The sequence below is a fragment of the Tachyglossus aculeatus genome, chromosome 21 (assembly GCF_015852505.1).
Source record: "Tachyglossus aculeatus isolate mTacAcu1 chromosome 21, mTacAcu1.pri, whole genome shotgun sequence".
NCBI classification, from domain to species: domain Eukaryota; kingdom Metazoa; phylum Chordata; class Mammalia; order Monotremata; family Tachyglossidae; genus Tachyglossus; species Tachyglossus aculeatus.
Window position 1 is genome coordinate 40535740 of NC_052086.1, and position 21074 is coordinate 40556813.

At 51.7% G+C, this 21074-nt stretch overlaps 1 protein-coding gene across 2 annotated transcripts in view; it reads left to right on the plus strand.

Moving 5' to 3' along the window:
* TAOK3 (TAO kinase 3) overlaps positions 1-19429 on the plus strand; it is a 248794-nt gene extending 229365 nt beyond the window's left edge. For both annotated transcript variants that reach the window (XM_038763111.1, XM_038763112.1), the window contains 3 exons: positions 4955-5167; positions 10491-10673; positions 18280-19429. In XM_038763111.1, the coding sequence (XP_038619039.1) occupies positions 4955-5167; positions 10491-10673; positions 18280-18441 (558 nt within the window). In that variant the 3' untranslated portion in view covers positions 18442-19429. The remainder of the gene's footprint in view (positions 1-4954; positions 5168-10490; positions 10674-18279) is intronic.
* Positions 19430-21074: the final 1645 nt, after the last annotated feature.

Below are 21074 nucleotides of genomic sequence, written 5' to 3' on the forward strand. Positions count from 1 at the left end.
TCCCAGAGTGTCGGGAGAGCGCGGTAGGCCCCAATGCTGTCCAGGCCTGCCCGCAAGCTGGGGAATGGACCCATTGACCCACTGGCGTCATCACTGGTGAGGTCGATGGAGCGCTTCCCAGAGCGTCGGGAGAGCACAGTAGAACCCAATGCCATCCGGGCCCGCCCACGGACTGGGGAATGGACCCATTGACCCATCGGTGTCTTCACCGGCGAGGTCAATGGAACACTTCCCGGGAGCAGGGCACTGGACAGAGCGTCGGGAGAGCACAGTAGAACCCAATGCCATCTGGGCCCGCCGTGTCGTCGCCGCCAAGGTCGATGGAGCACTTCCCAGAGCGTCGGGAGAGCGCAGTAGAACCCAATACCATCCGGGCCCGCCCACAGACTGGGGAATGGACCCATTGACCCATCGGTGTCTTCACCGGCGAGGTCAATGGAACACTTCCCGGGAGCAGGGCACTGGACAGAGCGTCGGGAGAGCACGCTAGGCCGGCCCGCAGGCTGGGGAATGGACCCATTGACCCATCGGCCTCATCGACTGTGAGATCAAAGGAGCTCTTCCCGGGTGTGTAGCGCTGGGTGGAGTGTCCGGAGAGCGCGCTAGGCCTGCCCGTGGGCTGGGGAATGGACCCGTTGACCCGTCGGTCTCATCACCGGTGAGGTCAATGGAGCGCTTTCCAGAGCGTCGGGAGAGCGCAGTAGAACCCAATGCCATCCGGGCCCACCCGCAGGCTGGGGAATGGACCCACTGACCCATCGGCGTCTTTGCCGGCGGGGTCGATGGAGCGCTTCCCGGGTGTGGAGCACTGGGCAGAGCGTCGGGAGAGCACGGTAGAACCCAACGCCATCCAGGCCCACTTGCAGGCTGGGGAATGGACCCATTGACCCGTCGGCCTCGTCGCCGGCAAGGTCGATGGAGCGCTTCCCAGAGCGTTGGGAGAGCGCAGTAGAACCCAATGCCGTCCGGGCCCGCCTGCAGGCTGGGGAATGGACCCATTGACCCGTCGGTCTTATTGCCAGCGAGGTCGATGGAGCGCTTCCCAGAGCGTCGGGAGAGCGCGGTAGGCCCCAATGCTGTCCAGGCCTGCCCGCAGGCTGGGGAATGGACCCATTGACCCATTGGCATCATCACTGGCGAGGTTGATGGAGCACTTCCCAGAGCGTCGGGAGAGCACAGTAGAACCCAATGCCATCCAGGCCCGCCCACGGACTGGGGAATGGACCCACTGACCCGTCGGTGTCATCACCGGCGAGGTCAATGGAGTGCTTCCCGGGTGCGGGGCACCGGACAGAGCATCGGGAGAGCACACTAGGCCGGCCCGCAGGCTGGGGAATGGACCCATTGACCTGTCGGCCTCGTCGCCGGCGAGGTCGAAGGAGCCCTTCCCGGGTGGTTAGCACTGGGCGGAGCGTCGGGAGAGCGCACTAGGCCTGCCCGTGGGCTGGGGAATGGACCCGTTGACCCGTCGGTCTCATTGCCGGCGAGGTCGATGGAGCACTTTCCGGAGCGTCGGGAGAGCGCAGTAGAACCCAATGCCATCCGGGCCCGCCCACAGGCTGGGGAATGGACCCACTGACCCATCGGCTGCAGCGCCAGCGGGGTCAATGGAGCGCTTCCCGGGTGTGGAGCACTGGGCAAAGTGTCGGGAGAGCACGGTAGAACCCAATGCCATCAGGGCCCACTTGCAGGCTGGGGAATGGACCCACTGACCCATCGGCCTTGTCGCCGGCGAGGTCGATGAAGCGTTTCCCAGAGCGTCGGGAGAGCGCAGTAGAACCCAACGCCGTCCGGGCCCGCCCACAGGCTGGGGAATGGACCCATTGACCCGTCGGTCTTATTACCGGCGAGGTCGATGGAGCGCTTCCCAGGGCGTCGGGAGAGCGCGGTAGGCCCCAATGCTGTCCAGGCCTGCCCGCAGGCTGGGGAATGGACCCATTGACCCATTGGCGTCATCACTGGCGAGGTCGATGGAGCGCTTCCCAGAGCGTCGGGAGAGCACAGTAGAACCCAATGCCATCCGGGCCCTCCCACAGACTGGGGAATGGACCCATTGACCTGTCGGTGTCATCACTGGCGAGGTCGATGGAGTGCTTCCCGGGTGGTTAGCGCTGGGCGGAGCGTCGGGAGAGCGCAGTAGGCTGGCCCGCAGGCTGGGGAATGGACCCATTGACCCGTCGGTGTCATCACCAGCGAGGTCAATGGAGTGCTTCCCAGAGCGTTGGGAGAACACGGTAGGCCCCAGTGCCGTCCAGGCCCGCCCACAGGCTGGGGAATGGACCCATTGACCCATCGGTCTCATCACCGGCGAGGTCAAAGAAGTGCTTCCCGGGTGCGGGGCACCGGACAGAGCATCGGGAGAGCACACTAGGCCGGCCCGCAGGCTGGGGAATGGACCCATTGACCCGTCGGCCTCGTCGCCGGCGAGGTCGAAGGAGCGCTTCCCGGGTGGTTAGCGCTGGGCGGAGCGTCGGGAGAGCGCACTAGGCCTGCCCGTGGGCTGGGGAATGGACCCGTTGACCCGTCGGTCTCGTCGCCGGCGAGGTCGATGAAGCTCTTCCCAGAGAGTCGGGAGAGCGCAGTAGAACCCAATGCCGTCCGGGCCCGCCTGCAGGCTGGGGAATGGACCCATTGACCCGTCGGTCTTATTGCCAGTGAGGTCGATGAGCGCTTCCCAGAGTGTTGGGAGAGCGCGGTAGGCCCCAATGCTGTCCAGGCCTGCCCGCAGGCTGGGGAATGGACCCATTGACCCATCGGTGTCATCACTGGCGAGGTCGATGGAGCGCTTCCGGGGGGCGGGGCACTGGACAGAGAGTCGGGAGAGCACGCTAGGACCGTCCACCGGCTGGGGAATGGACCCATTGACCCGTCGGCCTCGTCGCCGGCGAGGTTGAAGGAGCCCTTCCCGGGTGTGGAGCACTGGGCGGAGCGTCGGGAGAGCACGGTAGAACCCAACGCCATCCGGGCCCGCCCAAAGGCTGGGGAATGGACCCATTGACCCGTCGGTGTCGTCGCCGGCGAGGTCGATGGAGCACTTCCCAGAGCGTCGGGAGAGCACTGTAGAACCCAATGCCGTCCGGGCCCGCCCACAGGCTGGGGAATGGACCCATTGACCCGTCGCTGTCGTCACCAGCGAGGTCGATGGAGCACTTCCCGGGCACGGGGCGCTGGGCGGAGCGTTGGGAGAGCACAATAATAATAATAATAGCATTTATTAAGCACTTACTACGCGCAAAGCACCGTTCTAAGCGCTGGGGCGATACAAGGTGATCAGCCTGTCCCCCGGGGGGCTCCCGGTCTTCATCCCCATTTTCCAGATGAGGGAACTGAGGCCCAGAGAAGTGATGTGACTTGCCCACAGTCCCACAGCTGGCAGAGCCGGGATTCGAACCCCTGACCTCCGACTCCAAAGCCCGGGCTCTTTCCACCGAGCCCCGCTGCTTCTCTAATTCTAATTCTCCTTATTTAGAGGAGCAGCACGGCGGAGCGGGTAGAACCCGGGCCCGGGAGTCGGACGGTCGCGGGTCCTGACCCCGGCTCCGCCGCTCGTCTGCCGCGGGACCTTGGGTGAGTCGCCTCCCCCCTCCGGGCCTCAGTGACCCCATCTGGAGAATGGGGACGGAGACGGCGAGCCCCTCGCGGGACAAGGGACTGGGACCAAGCCGACCCGCTCGGATCCCCCCCGCCCCAGCGCTCCGTCCGGCCCATAGTGAGCGCCAACCGGATTCACTCAGTCGTACTTATTGAGCGCTTATCATCATCATCAATCGTATTTATTGAGCGCTTACTGTGTGCAGAGCACTGTACTAAGCGCCTTGGGAAGTACAAATTGGCAACATCTAGAGACAGTCCCTACCCAACAGTGGGCTCACGGTCTAAAAGGGGGAGGCAGAGAACAAAACCAAACATACTAACAAAAGAAAATAAATAGAATAGATATGTACAAGTAAAATAAATAAATAAATAGAGTAGTCATCATCATCATCAATCATATTTATTGAGCGCTTACTATGTGCAGAGCACTGTACTAAGCGCTTGGGAAGTACAGATTGGCAACATCTAGAGACGGTCCCTACCCAACAGTGGGCTCACGGTCTAAAAGGGGGAGACAGAGAACAAAACCAAACATACTAACAAAATAAAATAAATAGAATAGATATGTATGAGTAAAATAAATAAATAAATAGAGTAATCATCATCATCATCAATCGTATTTATTGAGCGCTTACTATGTGCAGAGCACTGTACTAAGCGCCTTGGGAAGTACAAATTGGCAACATCTAGAGACAGTCCCTACCCAACAGTGGGCTCACAGTCTAAAAGGGGGAGACAGAGAACAAAACCAAACATACTAACAAAATAAAATAAATAGAATAGATATGTACAAGTAAAATAAATAAATAGAGTAATAAATCTGTACAAACATATATCCATATATACAGGTGCTGTGGGGAAGGGAAGGAGGTAAGATGGGGGGATGGAGAGGGGGACGAGGGGGAGAGGAAGGAAGGGGCTCAATCTGGGAAGGCCTCCTGGAGGAGGTGAGCTCTGAGCAGGGCCTTGAAGGGCCTTACTGTGCGCAGAGCGCTGTTCTAAACAAATCCCGTCATTATTATCGTCGTCGTTATCCCCTCCCGGAGAGCGGCGCGGAGACAAAGCGGGGGAGACCCCGCGGCCTAGTCCCCACCGTCCCCCGAGCCGAGCTGGCCAAGCCCGGGCCGACCCCCTCCCTGTGACGGTCCGGCTGTCAATCAATCAATCAATCAATCAATCGTATTTATTGAGCGCTTCCTGTGTGCAGAGCACTGGACTAAGCGCTTGGGAAGTCCAAGTTGGCAACATCTAGAGACGGTCCCTACCCAACAGCGGGCTCCCGGTCTAGAAGGGGGAGACGGACAACAAGACAAAGAATAATGATAATAATAACGAGAATAATCCCCCTTTTCCTGGGCAGGTCATGGAAATGCAGATCAAAAAGCAGTTCCAGGACACCTGCAAAGTCCAGACGAAGCAGTACAAAGCACTGAAGAATCACCAGTTGGAAGTTACTCCAAAGAATGAGCACAAAACCATCCTGAAGACCCTGAAGGACGAGCAGACCAGGAAGCTGGCCATCCTCGCCGAGCAGTACGAGCAGAGCATCAACGAGATGATGGCTTCTCAGGCGGTACGATATGCCGCTCTTTCGGGCCTCCCTCCGCACTGGGCGCTCACTGTGTGCGGGGCGCTGGGCCGAGCGCCTGGAAAGTACAATTCTGAGCGCGCACTATGTGCCCAATGCTGGACTGAGTGCTTGGAAAGTCATAATAATGATGACGATGGCATTTATTAAGCGCTTACTATGTGCCAAGCTCAGTTCTAAGCGCCGGAGAGGATACAAGGCAATCAGGTTGTCCCATGGGGGGCTCACAGTCTTCATCCCCATTTGACAGATGAGGGAACTGAGGCCCAGAGAAGTGAAGTGACGTGCCCAAAGTCACCCAGCTGACAATGGGCGGGGCCGGGATTTGAACCCACGACCTCTGACTCCCAAGCCCGGGCTCTTTCCACTGAGCCACGCTGCTTCCCACGCTGCTCGATAAATATGAATGAATGAATAATAATAATAATGGTATAATAATGATAATAATGGCTTTTATTAAGTGCTTACTATGTGCAAAGCACTGTTCTAAGTGCTGGGGCGGTTACAAGGCGATCAGGTTGTCCCACGGGGGGCTCACTGTCATAATCCCCATTTGACAGATGAGGGAACTGAGGCCCAGAGAAGTGAAGTGATGTGCCCAAATTCACACAGCTGACAAGTGGCGGAGCCAGGATTTGAACCCACGACCTCTGACTCCCAAGCCCGGGCTCTTTCCACTGAGCCACGCTGCTTCCCACGCTGCTCGATAAATACGAATGAATGAATAATAATAATAATGGTATAATAATGATAATAATGGCTTTTATTAAGTGCTTACTATGTGCAAAGCACTGTTCTAAGTGCTGGGGCAGTTACAAGGTGATCAGGTTGTCCCACAGGGGACTCACAGTCATAATCCCCATTTGACAGATGAGGGAACTGAGGCCCAGAGAAGTGAAGTGACGTGCCCAAAGTCACACAGCTGACAAGTGGCGGAGCCAGGATTTGAACCCAAGACCTCTGACTCCCAAGCCCGGGCTCTTTCCACTGAGCCACGCTGCTTCCCACGCTGCTCGATAAATACGAATGAATGAATAATAATAATAATGGTATAATAATAATAATAATGGCTCTTATTAAGTGCTTACATGTGCAAAGCACTGTTCTAAGTGCTGGGGCGGTTACAAGGTGATCAGGTTGTCCCACGGGGGGCTCCCAGTCTTCATCCCCATTTTCCAGATGAGGGAACTGAGGCCCAGAGAAGTGAAGTGACTGGCCCAAAGTCCCACAGCTGACAAGTGGCGGAGCCGGGATTCGAACCCGTGACCTCTGACTCCAAAGCCCGGGCTCTTTCCACTGAGCCACGCTGCTTCTCGTCTGTTCAGCGCTTACCACACGCCACACCGAGGCTGCAGTCTAGAGGACGAGATAATGATAGCAATAATAATAACGATGGGATCTGTTAAGCGCTTACTATGTGCCAAGCACTGTTCTAAGCGCCGGGGGAGATACAGGGTCATCAGGTTGGACACGGTCCCTGTCCCCCATGGGGCTCACCCTCTGTGTAAGTGCTCAGTAAATACCACGGATCGACGGACTGATTAAGCCGGTGAGCCCCGCGTGGGACGGGGACGAAGTCCACCCGGGAGCAGCGTGGCTCAGCGGAAAGAGCCCGGGCTTGGGAGGCGGAGGTCGTGGGTTCTAATCCCGCCCCCGCCACTCGTCAGCTGGGTGATTCTGAGCAAGTCCCTTCACTTCTCTGGGCCTCGGTTCCCTCTGCTGTCAAATGGGGATGAAGACTGGGAGCCCCACGTGGGACAACCTGATCACCTTGCACCCCCCCGCAGTGCTTAGAACGGTGCTTTGCACATAGTAAACACATAATACTATTATTATTGTTACTGTTATTATTATTATGGGGATGAAGACTGTGAGCCCCACGTGGGACAACCTGATCACCTTGTATCCCCCCAGTGCTTTAGAGCCACCTTCTTCTTCTTCTTATCCTTGTCCTCCTCCTCCTTTTCCTCTTCTTCCTCCCCCTTTTCCTCCTTCTCCTCCTCCTCCTTTTCCTCCTCCTCCTCCTTTTCCTCCTCCTCTTCTTCCCCTTTTCCTCCTTCTCCTCTTTCTTCTCCTCCTTTCCTCCTCCTCCTTTTCCTTCTCTTCTTCCCCTTTTCCTTCTCCTCCTCCTTTTCCTTCTCCTTTTCCTCTTCTTCCTCTCCTTTTCCTCTTATTCCTCCCCTTTTCCTCCTTCTCCTCCTCCTCTTCCTTCTCCTTTTCCTCTTATTCCTCCCCTTTTCCTCCTTCTCCTCCTCCTCTTCCTTATCATTCCTCCCCTTTTCCTTCTCCTCCTCCTCTTCCTTTTCCTTTTCCTCTTATTCCTCCCCTTTTCCTCCCTCTCCTCCTCCTCTTCCTTCTCCTTTTCCTCTTATTCCTCCCCTTTTCCTCCTTCTCCTCCTCCTCTTCCTTCTTATTTTCCTCCTTCTCCTCCTCCTCTTCCTTCTTTTCCTTCTCTTCCTCCTTTTCCTCTTCTCCTTTTCCTCCTCCTCTTCTTCCTCCTTTTCCTTCTTCCTTTCCTTCTCCTCCTCCTTTCCTTCCTACTCCCCCTACTTCCCCCTTCTAGACTGTGAGCCCACTGTTGGGTAGGGATCATCTCTATATGTTGCCAGCTTGGACTTCCCAAGCACTTAGTACAATGCTCTGCACACAGTGAGCGCTCAATAAATACGATTGAATGAATGAATGAGTGAATAGTAAGTGCTTAACAAATGCCATCATTATTATCATTAGTCTTACCTTGTCTCTACCCAATCCATTCAATCGTTCGATCGTCTTTATTGAGCGCTTACTGTGTGCAGAGCACCGTCCTAAGCGCTTGGGAGAATACCATACGACAGTAAGCTGACACATTCCGTGCCCACAGCGAGCTATGCCTGGGACATAGTAAGCGCTTAACAAATACCATTAAAAACCGAAATTGATGGCAGGACACTGTACTAAGCGCTTGGGAGAGAGTGAAACAAATACCGTAAAGGAAAAAAAGGGTTGATAGGCACAGTCCCTGCCCTCAGAGCGCTTTCAGTCAGTCCACCGAAATCAGTCCATCAATCAGTGGGATTTATCGAGCGCTCACTATGTGCAAAGCACTGTACTAAGCTCCCGGGAGAGGACAAACAAGGAAGTAGAAAACTGCATTATAGGCACATTCTGGGAACTGGGGACTGCGCACTGAATTCTGCCTGTTCCCCCCCACCCCCCCAAAAAAAAATTGATTGCAGGGCACTGTACTAAGCGCTTGGGAGATGATGATGATGATTAGAGAAGCAGCGTGGCTCAGCGGAAAGAACCCGGGCTTGGGAGTCAGAGGTCGTGGGTTCTAATCCCGGCTCCGCCACTCGCCAGTGGTGTGACCATGGGCAAGTCACTTCACTTCTCTGGGCCTCAGTTCCCTCATCTGTCAAATGGGGATGAAGACTGTGAGCCCCCCGTGGGACAACCTGATCACCTTGTATCCCCCCCAGCGCTTAGGACAGCGCTTGGCACAGAGTAAGCGCTTAACAAATAACAACATTTCTGTTCTAATGCTGTGCACTGTTCTAATAGGAAAACCAATACCATAAAGGAAGAAAAAAGAGTTGATAGACACAGTCCCCGCCCTCAGAGTGCTTTCAGTCAGTCCCCCGAAATCGATCCATCAATCCGTGGTACTGATTGAGCGCTCACTATGTGCAAAGCACTGTAATAATAATAATGATGATGATGATGCCATTTATATTAAGCGCTTACTATGTGCAAAGCACTGTTCTAAGCACTGGGGAGGTTACAAGGTGATCAGGTTGTCCCACGGGGGGCTCACAGTCTGAATCCCCATTTTACAGATGAGGGAACTGAGGCCTAGAGAAGTGAAGTGACTTGCCCAAAGCCACACAGCTGACAAGCAGATTTACTACTCAATTTATTACTCAATTAATTTTACTTGTACATATTTACGATTCTATTTATTTTGTTAATGTAGAGCGGAGGACTGTAGCGCTGAATAGTTATCCTTAGGTCGCTGGTTCGAATGCGGCTCGAAGGACTTGTCTTTCAGCGCTAAGAACAGTGCTTTGCACACAGTAAGCGCTTAACACATGCCATTATTATTATTATTATTATTATTATTATTATTATTATTATTAATGATGTGCATCTAGTTTACTTCTATTTGTTCTGACAACTTGACTCCTGTCCACGTGTTTTGTTTTGTCGTCCGTCTCCCCCTTCTAGACTGTGAGCCCGTTGTCGGGTAGGGACCGTCTCTATCTGTTGCCGACTTGGACTTCCCAAGCGCTTAGTCCAGTGCTCTGCAACAGTAAGCGCTCAGTAAAATGGGCGGAGGTCGTGGGTTCTAATCCCACCTCCGCCACTCGTCAGCTGGGTGACTCTGAGCAAGTCCCTTCACTTTTCTGGGCCTCGGTTCCCTCAGCTGTAAAATGGGGATGAAGACTGGGAGCCCCACGGGGGACAACCTGATCACCTTGTATCCCCCCGCAGTGCTTAGAACGGTGCTTTGCACATAGTAAGTGCATAATACTATAATAATAATATTATAATATAATAATAATATAAGAGAAGAGAAGAGAAGCAGCGTGGCTCAGTGGAAAGAGCCCGGGCTTTGGAGTCAGTGGTCATGGGTTCAAATCCCGGCTCCACCACTTGTCAGCTGTGTGACCTTGGGCGAGTCACTTAACTTCTCTGGGCCTCAGTTACCTCCTCTGTAAAATGGGGGTTGACTGTGAGCCCCCCCGTGGGACAACCTGATCACCTTGTATCCCCCCAGCGCTTAGAACAGTGCTTGGCACATAGTAAGTGCTTAATAAATGTCATTATTATTATTATTATATTATAATTTATTATTATTATTATGGGGATGAAGACTATGCGCCCCACGTGGGACAACCTGATCGCCTTGTATCCCCTCAGCGCTTAGAACAGTGCTTTGCACATAGTAAGCGCTTAATAAATGCCATCATTATTATTATTAATAAATACGATTGAATGAATGAATGAATGAATGAATGAATGAATGAATGAGTGGCAGAGCTGGAATTTGCACCCATGGCCCCTGACTCCAAAGCCCGGGCTTTTTTCCACTGAGCCACGCTGCTTCTCCAAGCGCTGTACTGAGCGCTCGGGAGAGGATGAGAAAGACAGTAGGAGGCCGAATCGTAGGCCCATTCTGGGACACGGGGCCCGCGGCGGGCCGGCCTCTGCCCCCCACCCCCTCCCCCCCGAGCCGGGGTCCCCCCGAGCCCCCCGGCTTGTCCGCCTCCGAGGGGCCGAGGAGGGGGCCCCGGGGTCAGCGTGCGCCCTGCCTTCCCTCCCGCAGTTACGGCTGGACGAGGCTCAGGAAGCGGAATGCCAGGCCCTGCGCCTGCAGCTCCAGCAGGAGATGGAGCTGCTCAACGCCTACCAGAGCAAGATCAAGATGCAGACGGAGGCCCAGCACCAGCGCGAGCTGCAGAAGCTGGAGCAGAGGGTGTCTCTGCGCAGGGCCCATCTGGAGCAAAAGGTACCCGCTCCCGGACGCCCCCGGGGCTCCCCAGTGGATGACAGACATCTGTGTTTCCAGGCTCCCCCGGGGCTCCCCAGTGGATGACATCTGTGTTTCCAGGCTCCCCCGGGGCTCCCCTGTGGATGAACTCTGCGTTCCCCGACTCCCCCGGGGCTCCCCTGTGGATGAACTCTGCTCTCCCAGACTCCCCCGGGGCTCCCCTATGGATGAACTCTGCCGTCCCAGACTCCCCCAGGGCTCCCCAGTAGATGAGATCTGTGCTCCCAGACTCCTCCGGGGCTCCCCAGTGGATGACATCTGTGCTCCCAGACTCCCCCGGGGCTCCCCCATGGATGACATATGCGCTCCCAGAATCCCCCGGGGCTCCCCAGTGGATGACATCTGCGCTCCCAGACTCCTCCGGGGCTCCCCAGTGGATGAGATCTGCACTCCCAGACTCCCCCGGGGCCCCCCTATGGATGAACTCTGTGCTCCCAGACTCCCCCGGGGCTCCCCTATGGATGAACTCTGAGCTCCCAGACTCCCCCAGGGCCCCCCTATGGATGAACTCTGTGCTCCCAGACTCCCCCGGGGCTCCCCTATGGATGAACTCTGCGCTCCCAGACTCCCCCGGGGCTCCCCTATGGATGAACTCTGCCCTCCCAGACTCCCCCAGGGCTCCCCAGTGGATGACATCTGTGCTCCCAGACTCCCCCGGGGCTCCCCAGTGGATGAGGCCTGTGCTCCCTGAATCCCCCGGGGCTTCCCAGTGGATGAGGTCTGCACTCCCAGACTCCTCCGGGGCTCCCCAGTGGATGAGATCTGCCCTCCCAGACTCCCCCGGGGCTCCCCAGTGGATGAGCTCTGTGCTCCCAGACTCCCCCGGGGCTTCCCAGTGGATGAGGCCTATGCTCCCAGACTCCCCCGGGGCTCCCCAGTAGTTGAGGTCTGCGCTCCCAGACTCTTCCAGGGCTCCCCAGTGGATGCCATCTGCGTTCCCAGACTCCCCCGGGGCGCCCCTATGGATGAACTCTGTGCTCCCAGACTCCCCCGGGGCGCCCCTATGGATGAACTCTGCTCTCCCAGACTCCCCCGGGGCTCCCCAGTAGATGAGCTCTGTGCTCCCAGAATCCCCCGGGGCTTCCCAGTGGATGAGGTCTATGCTCCCAGACTCCTCCGGGGATCCCCAGTGGATGGCATCTGTGCTCCCAGACTCCCCCGGGGCTCCCCCATGGATGACATATGCGCTCCCAGAATCCCCCAGGGCTCCCCCATGGATGACATATGCGCTCCCAGAATCCCCCAGGGCTTCCCAGTGGATGAGGTCTATGCTCCCAGACTCCTCCAGGGCTGCCCAGTAGATGACATCTGGGCTCCCAGACTCCCCCGGCCCTCCCCTATGGATGAACTCTGCTCTCCCAGACTCCCCCGGGGCTCCCCTATGGATGAACTCTGCTCTCCCAGACTCCCCCGGGGCTCCCCTATGGATGAACTCTGCTCTCCCAGACTCCCCCGGGGCTCCCCTATGGATGACCTCTGCTCTCCCAGATTCCCCCGGGGCTCCCCTGTGGATGACCTCTGCTCTCCCAGACTCCCCTGGGGCTCCCCTATGGATGACCTCTGCTCTCCCAGACTCCCCCGGGGCTCCCCTATGGATGACCTCTGCTCTCCCAGACTCCCCCGGGGCTCCCCTATGGATGAACTCTGCTCTCCCGGATTCCCCCGGGGCTCCCCTATGGATGACCTCTGCTCTCCGAGACTCCCCCGGGGCTCCCCTATGGATGAACTCTGCCCTCCCAGACTCCCCCGGGGCTCCCCTATGGATGACCTCTGCTCTCCCAGACTCCCCCAGGGCTCCCCTATGGATGAACTCTGACCTCCCAGACTCCCCCGGGGCAAAACTGGAGGTCGGGGGCGGGCAAGGAGGTTCTCTTTTTGTGGGAACAGGCTGGGCCCGGGTGGATGGAGGACGGCGGTCGGCCGCGGACAGTAGGGTGGGGTCACCTCCGACCCGTGGCGACGCCACGGACGCGTCTCTCCCAGAAGGCCCCGCTTTCCACCCGCCATCGTGCCGGTAGTGGTGGATCCGCAGAGTTTTCTTGGGAAAAATCGGGAAGCGGTTGACCATCGCCGCCTTCCGCGCGGTCAACTCGAGTCTCCGCCCTGGACCCTGTCCCCTGACGCCGCTGCCCAACACGGGGGAGTTTTGACCTCTGGCAGGCGGCCTGCCCTCGCTAAACTGTGAGCCCGCTATTGGGTAGGGACCGTCTCTATAAGTTACCAACTTGGACTTCCCAAGCGCTCAGTACAGTGCTCTGCGCACAGTAAGCGCTCAATAAATACGATTGAATGAATGAATCAATGCCCCTCGCTAGCCGCCGTCCAAGCTAGGAATGGACTGGGTAGGCCTCTGCTTCACGCTCCCTCCCGTAGTTGAGAGTGGTAGAGGACTGAAAATGATGGTATTTGTTAAGCGCTTACTACGTGCGAAGCACTGTTCTAAGCGCTGGGGAAGTTACAAGGTGATCAGGTTGTCCCACGGGGGCGCTCCCGGTCTTCATCCCCATTTTCCAGCTGAGGGAACTGAGGCCCGGAGAAGTGAAGTGACTTGCCCAAAGTCACCCAGCTGGCAGTCGGCGGAGCCGGGATTTGAACCCACGACCTCTGACTCCAAAGCCCAGGCTCTTTCCGCCACGTTGCTTGTCAAAACTCTCCAGGTGCCACCCTGAGAGAAATGAGCCCGTTGTTCGGTACGGATTATCTCAATTTGTTGCCAAATTGTACTCTCCAAGCGCTTAGGACAGTGCTCTGCACACAGTAAGCGCTCAATAAATACGATTGAATGAATGAGAGTAGGGCAGTAGTGTTGAATAATAGAAGACGATAGTAACACGGTAGAATATAGTAATAATAATAATTATAATGATGGCATTTATTATGCGCTTACTATGTGCCAAGCACTGTTCTAAGCGCCGGGGAGGTTACAAGGTGATCAGGTTGTCCCACGGGGGGCTCACAGTCTTAATCCCCATTTTACAGATGAGGTCACTGAGGCCCAGAGAAGTGAAGTGACTTGCCCAAAGTCACACAGCTGACATTTGGCGGAACTGGGATTGGAACCTATGACCTCTGACTCCAAATAATAATAATAATAATAATAATAATAATAATAATGGCATTTATTAAGCGCTTGCTATGTGCAAAGCACTGTTCTAAGCGCTGGGGAGGTTACAAGGTGATGAGGTTGTCCCACGGGGGGCTCACAGTCTTAATCCCCATTTTACAGATGAGGTAACTGAGGCACAGATAAGTTAAGTGACTTGCCCAAAGTCACACAGCTGACGGTGGAGCCGGGATTTGAACCCATGACCCCTGACTCCAAAGCCCGGGCTCTTTCCACTGAGCCACACTGCTTCTCAGCAGCATGGCCCAGTGGCTACAGCCCGAGCCCGGGAGTCAGAAGGACCTGGGTTCTAATCCCGGCTCCTCCACTTATCCGCTGGGTGACCTTGGGCAGGTCACTTCACTTCTCTGCGCCTCAGTCAACCATCTGGAAAATGGGGATGAAGAAGGTGAGCCCCCCGTGGGACAGGGACTGTGTCCAACCCGATTAGTTTCGATCTACCAAACTACCAATCGACCAAATGGAGAAGCAGCGTGGCTCAGTGGCAACAGCCCGGGCTTTGGAGTCAGAGGTCATGGGTTCAAATCCCGGCTCCATGTGACTTTGGGCAAGTCACTTCACTTCTCCGGGCCTCAGTTCCCTCATCTGTCAAATGGGGATGAAGACTGGGAGCCCCACGGGGGACAACCTGACCACCCTGTAACTTCCCCAGCGCTTAGAACGGTGCTTGGCACATAGTAAGCGCTTAATAAATGCCATCATTATTATCTACCCCGGCATTTAGTACAGTGCCTGGCACATATTAAACACTTTAAAAAACACCTTCAAAATCTGCTAATTTTTTTTAATGGCATTTAGTAAGCGCTTACTGTGTGCAAAGCACCGTTCTAAGCACTGGGGAGGATACAAGGTGATCAGGTTGTCCCACGGGGGGCTCCCAGTCTTCATCCCCATTTTACAGATGAGGGAACTGAGGCACAGAGAAGTGAAGTGACTTGCCCAAAGTCACACAGCTGATAAGTGGCGGAGCTGGGATTTGAACCCAGGACCTCTGACTCCAAAGCCCGGGCTCTTTCCACTGAGCCACACTGCTTCTCTAAGCAGCGTGTATATATATATATATATATAAAATAGATATATAATTTATCTATATCTCTATATGATATATTTATATACATTTATTTATATCTATATATATAATTTATCTATATTTCTATATATGATGTATTTATATACATTTATTTATATCTATATAAAATATATTTATGTTTATATATAAATATATATTTATATATTTATGTATATAATATATACTATATAACTGTCACTCGTCACTAATATAGTGTGTTACAAGTAGTGATGTGTATATGCAGTGGGGTTGCAGCAGGGGCGTTGAAGAAACAATTATGATGATAATGATGGTGATGTATTATTTAAGCACTTACTACGTGCCAGTCAGGCAGTCAGGCCTATTTATTGAGCGCTTGCTGTGTGCAGAGCACTGTACTAAGCGCTTGGGAGAATCCAATAGGACAATCTAACAGACACAGTCCCCACCCACAACGAGCTTACAGTGTAGAATCAGTCAGGCATTTGTATTTATTGAGCACTTCTTACTGTGTGCAGAGCACTGTACTAAGCGCTTGGGAGAGTCCAATAGGACAATCTAACAGACACAGTCCCCGCCCACAACGAGCTTACAGTGTAGAATCAGTCAGGCAGTTGTATTTATTGAGCATTTCTTACTGTGTGCAGAGCACTGTACTGAGCGCTTGGGAGAGTCCAGTAGGACAATCTAACAGACACAGTCCGCACCCACAATGAGTTTACAGTGTAGACTCAGTCAGGCAGTTGTATTTATTGAGCACTTTTGCACATAGTAAGCGCTTAATAAATGCCATTATTATTATTATTATTATTATTATGTGCAGAGCACTGTACTAAACGCTTGGGAGAGTCCAATAGGACAATCTAACAGACACAGTCCCTGCCCACAACGAGTTTACAGTGTAGAATCAGTCAGGCAGTTGTATTTGTTGAGCATTTCTTACTGTGTGCAGAGGACTGTACTAAGCGCTTGGGAGAGTCCAATAGGACAATCTAATAGACAGTCCCCACCCACAACGAGCTTACAGTGTAGAAAGTCAGGCAGTTGTATTTATTGAGCACTTTTGCACATAGTAAGCACTTAATAAATGCCATTATTATTATTATTATGTGCAGAGCACTGTACGAAGTGCTTGGGAGAGTCCAATAGGACAATCTAACAGACACAGTCCCCACCCACAACGAGCTTACAGTGTAGAAACAGTCAGGCAGTTGTATTTATTGAGCACTTCTTACTGTGTGCAGAGCACTGTACTGAGCGCCTGGGAGAGTCCAGTAGGACAATCTAACAGACACAGTCCCCACCCACAATGAGTTTACAGTGTAGAATCAGTCAGGCAGTTGTATTTATTGAGCACTTTTGCACATAGTAAGTGCTTAATAAATGCCATTATTATTATTATTATTATTATGTGCAGAGCACTGTACTAAACGCTTGGGAGAGTCCAATAGGACAATCTAACAGACACAGTCCCCACCCACAACGAGCTTACAGTGTAGAAACAGTCAGGCAGTTGTATTTATTGAGCACTTCTTACTGTGTGCAGAGCACTGTACTGAGCACCTGGGAGAGTCCAGTAGGACAATCTAACAGACACAGTCCCTGCCCACAACGAGCTTACAGTGTAGAATCAGTCAAGGAGTTGTATTTATTGAGCATTTCTTATTGTGTGTAGAGCACTGTACTAAGCACTTGGGAGAATCCAATAGGACAATCTAACAGATAGTCCCCACCTACAACGAGTTTACAGTGTAGAAACAGTCAGGCAGTTGTATTTATTGAGCACTTCTTACTATGTGCAGAGCACTGTACTAAACGCTTGGGAGAGTCCAATAGGACAATCTGACACGGTCCCCACCCACAACGAGTTTACAGTGTAGAATCAGGCAGTTGTATTTATTGAGCACTTCTTACGGTGTGCAGAGCACTGTACTAAGCGCTTGGGAGAGACCAATAGGACAATCTAACAGACACAGTCCCCGCCCACAATGAGTTTACAGTGTAGAATCAGTCAGGCAGTTGTATTTATTGAGCACTTCTTACGGTGTGCAGAGCACTGTACTAAGCGCTTGGGAGAGTCCAGTAGGACAATCTAACAGACACAGTCCCCACCCACAACGAGCTTACAGTGTAGAAACAGTCCGGCAGTTGTATTTATTGAGCACTTCTTACGGTGTGCAGAGCACTGTACTAAGCGCTTGGGAGAATCCAGTAGAACAATCTTCCCCCTTCTAGACTGTGAGCCCACTGTTGGGTAGGGACCGTCTCTATATGTTGCCAACTTGTACTTCCCAAGCGCTTAGTACAGTGCTCTGCACACAGTAAGCGCTCAATAAATACGATTGAATGAATGAATGAATCTGACCCGGTCCCCACCCACAATGAGCGTACAGCGTAGAGTCAGGCAGTTGTATTTATTGAGCGCTTCCTTTGTGCCAAACACCGGTCGAAGCACTGGGGAGAGTCCAATAAGACAATCTTCGAGCCCCAATCCCTGCCCACACCCAGCTGACCGTCTAGAGGGGGAAAATCTGAAGGTCGCACGGAGATTTGAACCCAAGATTTGAGAGGCGGCGTGGCTCAGTGGAAAGAGCCCGGGCTTTGGAAGCAGAGGCCATGGGTTCAAATCCCGGCTCCGCCAACTGTCAGCTGGGTGACTTTGGGCAAGTCACTTCACTTCTCTGGGCCTCAGTGACCTCACCTGGAAAATGGGGATGAAGACGGTGAGCCCCCCGTGGGACAACCTGATCACCTTGTGACCTCCCCAGCGCTTCGAACAGTGCTTTGCACATAGTAAGCGCTTAATAAATGCCATCGTTATTATTATTATTATTAAGGTGCCGGATGGAGGAGTCCAGACTGCTCACCGTTACACTCCGGGGCTTTCGACCCACAAGTATTCATTCAGTCGTATCTACTGAGCGCTCACCAATCAATCGTATTTATCGTATTTATTGAGCGCTTACTATGTGCAGAGCACTGTACTAAGCGCTCGGGAAGGACAACAGATAGAGACGGTCCCCACCCAATGGCGGCCTTGGATAGGTCGGTCCCCCCGCCCGGGGCCGGCCTCTAATAATAATAATAATAATAATGGCATTTGTTAAGCGCTTACTATGTGCAGAGCACTGTTCTAAGCGCTGTGGGGGACTACAAGGTAATCAAGTTGTCCCACGTGGGGCTCACAGTCGTAATCCCCATTTTACAGATGAGGTCACTGAGGCTCAGAGAAGGGAAATGACTTGACCGAGGTCACACACGGCAGACACGTGGCCGAGCCGGGATTCGAACCCGTGACCTCTGCCTCCAAAGCCCGGGCTCTTTCCACTGAGCTGCTTCTCTGGTCTAGCCCTGTCTAGTACACTCTCCCCATCTCTCCCTCTCCCCCTCAGATCGAAGAGGAGCTGGCCGCCCTGCAGAAGGAACGCAGCGAGAGGATCAAAAACCTCCTGGAAAGGCAAGAGCGAGAGATAGAAACTTTCGACGTGGAGAGCCTCGGAATGGGATTCGGGAATTTGGTGACGTTAGATTACCCTAAGGAGGACTACAGATGAGATTAAATTTCTTGCCTTTTGGGTTTTTTTATTTTTTGGGGGGGTTGCCATTTACAGAAAAAGCAAGACCCCCCCCCCCAAAAAAAAAAACCAAACCGAGGCCCCCCAAAAACGAAGCAACCCGACGGAAGAAAGACGGAAACGAAACCCGACCAAAACCACATTCCCCCCCCATTCGAAGGGGCGTTACTCTGGTGCGCGCCGTCTATCTCTCTCTTTCTCTCTCTTACTGTTACTGACATCGTGTCGGACTTAGTGCCTCTACCTTTCAGTCCATCAGGACCTCCCCGCCTCGCCCCCCGAAACCTCCCCGCGTCAAATTTGGGGGGTCAGGCCCCCCCGTACGCCCGTAGTACGTCGCAGTGTTGAAGTGATTCGAAACGTTTCAGCGAAAAACCTTGGAGACGGTCGTAGACCAAACCGACGACGGCAAAAAAACCCCCACAAAAAACAAGAAAAGTGGATGGATGTCGCTTTGAGAAATCACTCACGGCCACCAATCTCTGAAAGTAAAGCAAAAAAAAAAAAAAAAATCCCCTATATATATGCATATGTATACATACATATCCATATATCAAGAAAAGTGGATGGATGTCGCTTTGAGAAATCACGGCCACCAATCTCTGAAAGTAAAGCAAAAAAAAAATAACCCCTATATATATGCATATGTATACATACATATCCATATATCAAGAAAAGTGGATGGATGTCGCTTTGAGCAATCATTCACGGCCACCAATCTCTGAAAGTAAAGCAAAAAAAAAACCCACCCCTATATATATGCATATGTATACATACATATCCATATATCAAGAAAAGTGGATGGATGTCGCTTTGAGCAGTCATTCACGGCCACCAATCTCTGGAAGTAAAGCAAAAAAACCCACCCCATATATATGCATATGTATACATACATATCCATATATCAAGAAGAGGGGATGGATGTCGCTTTGAGAAATCACGGCCACCAATCTCTGAAAGTAAAGCACAAAAAAACCCCCTATATATATATATATATATATATATATATATATGCATATGTATACGTACATATCCATATATCAAGAAAAGTGGATGGATGTCACTTTGAGAAATCACTCACGGCCACCAATCTCTGAAAGTAAAGCAAAAAAATCCAACCCCTATATATGCATATGTATACATACATATCCATATATCAAGAAAAGTGGATGGATGTCACTTTGAGAAATCATTCACGGCCACCAATCTCTGAAAGTAAAGTAAAAAAAAAAACCCTATATATATGCATATGTATACATACATATCCATATATCAAGAAAAGTGGATGGATGTCACTTTGAGAAATCATTCACGGCCACCAATCTCTGAAAGTAAAGTAAAAAAAAACCCCTATATATATGCATATGTATACATACATATCCATATATCAAGAAAAGTGGATGGATGTCACTTTGAGAAATCATTCACGGCCACCAATCTCTGAAAGTAAAGTAAAAAAAAACCCCTATATATATGCATATGTATACATACATATCCATATATCAAGAAAAGTGGATGGATGTCACTTTGAGAAATCATTCACGGCCACCAATCTCCGAAAGTAAAGTAAAAAAAAAAAAAAACCCTATATATATGCATATGTATACATACATATCCATATATCAAGAAAAGTGGATGGATGTCGCTTTGAGAAATCACGGCCACCAATCTCTGGAAGTAAAGCAAAAAAAAAAACAAAAAACCCCTATATATATATATATGCATATGTATACATACATATCCATATATCAAGAAAAGTGGATGGATGTCGCTTTGAGCAATCATTCACGGCCACCAATCTCTGGAAGTAAAGCAAAAAAAAAACCACTCCATATATATGCATATGTATACATACATATCCATATATCAAGAAGAGGGGATGGATGTCGCTTTGAGAAATCACGGCCACCAATCTCTGAAAGTAAAGCAAAAAAAAAAAACCCCTATATATATATATATGCATATGTATACATACATATCCATATATCAAGAAAAGTGGATGGATGTCGCTTTGAGAAATCATTCACGGCCACCAATCTCTGAAAGTAAAGCAAAAAAAAAACAACCCTATATATATGCATATGTATACATACATATCCATATATCAAGAAAAGTGGATGGATGTTGCCTTGAGAAATCGCGGCCACCAATCTCTGAAAGTAAAGCAAAAAAACCCACCCCTATATATATATATGCATATGTATACATACATATCCATATATCAAGAAAAGTGGATGGATGTCGCTTTGAGCAATCATTCACGGCCACCAATCTCTGGAAGTAAAGCAAAAAAAACCACCCCATATATATGCATATGTATACATACATATCCATATATCAAGAAGAGGGGATGGATGTCGCTTTGAGAAATCACGGCCACCAATCTCTGAAAGTAAAGCGCAAAAAAAACCCCTATATATATATATATATATATGCATATGTATACGTACATATCCATATATCAAGAAAAGTGGATGGATGTCGCTTTGAGAAATCACTCACGGCCACCAATCTCTGAAAGTAAAGCAAAAAAATCCAACCCCTATATATGCATATGTATACATACATATCCATATATCAAGAAAAGTGGATGGATGTCACTTTGAGAAATC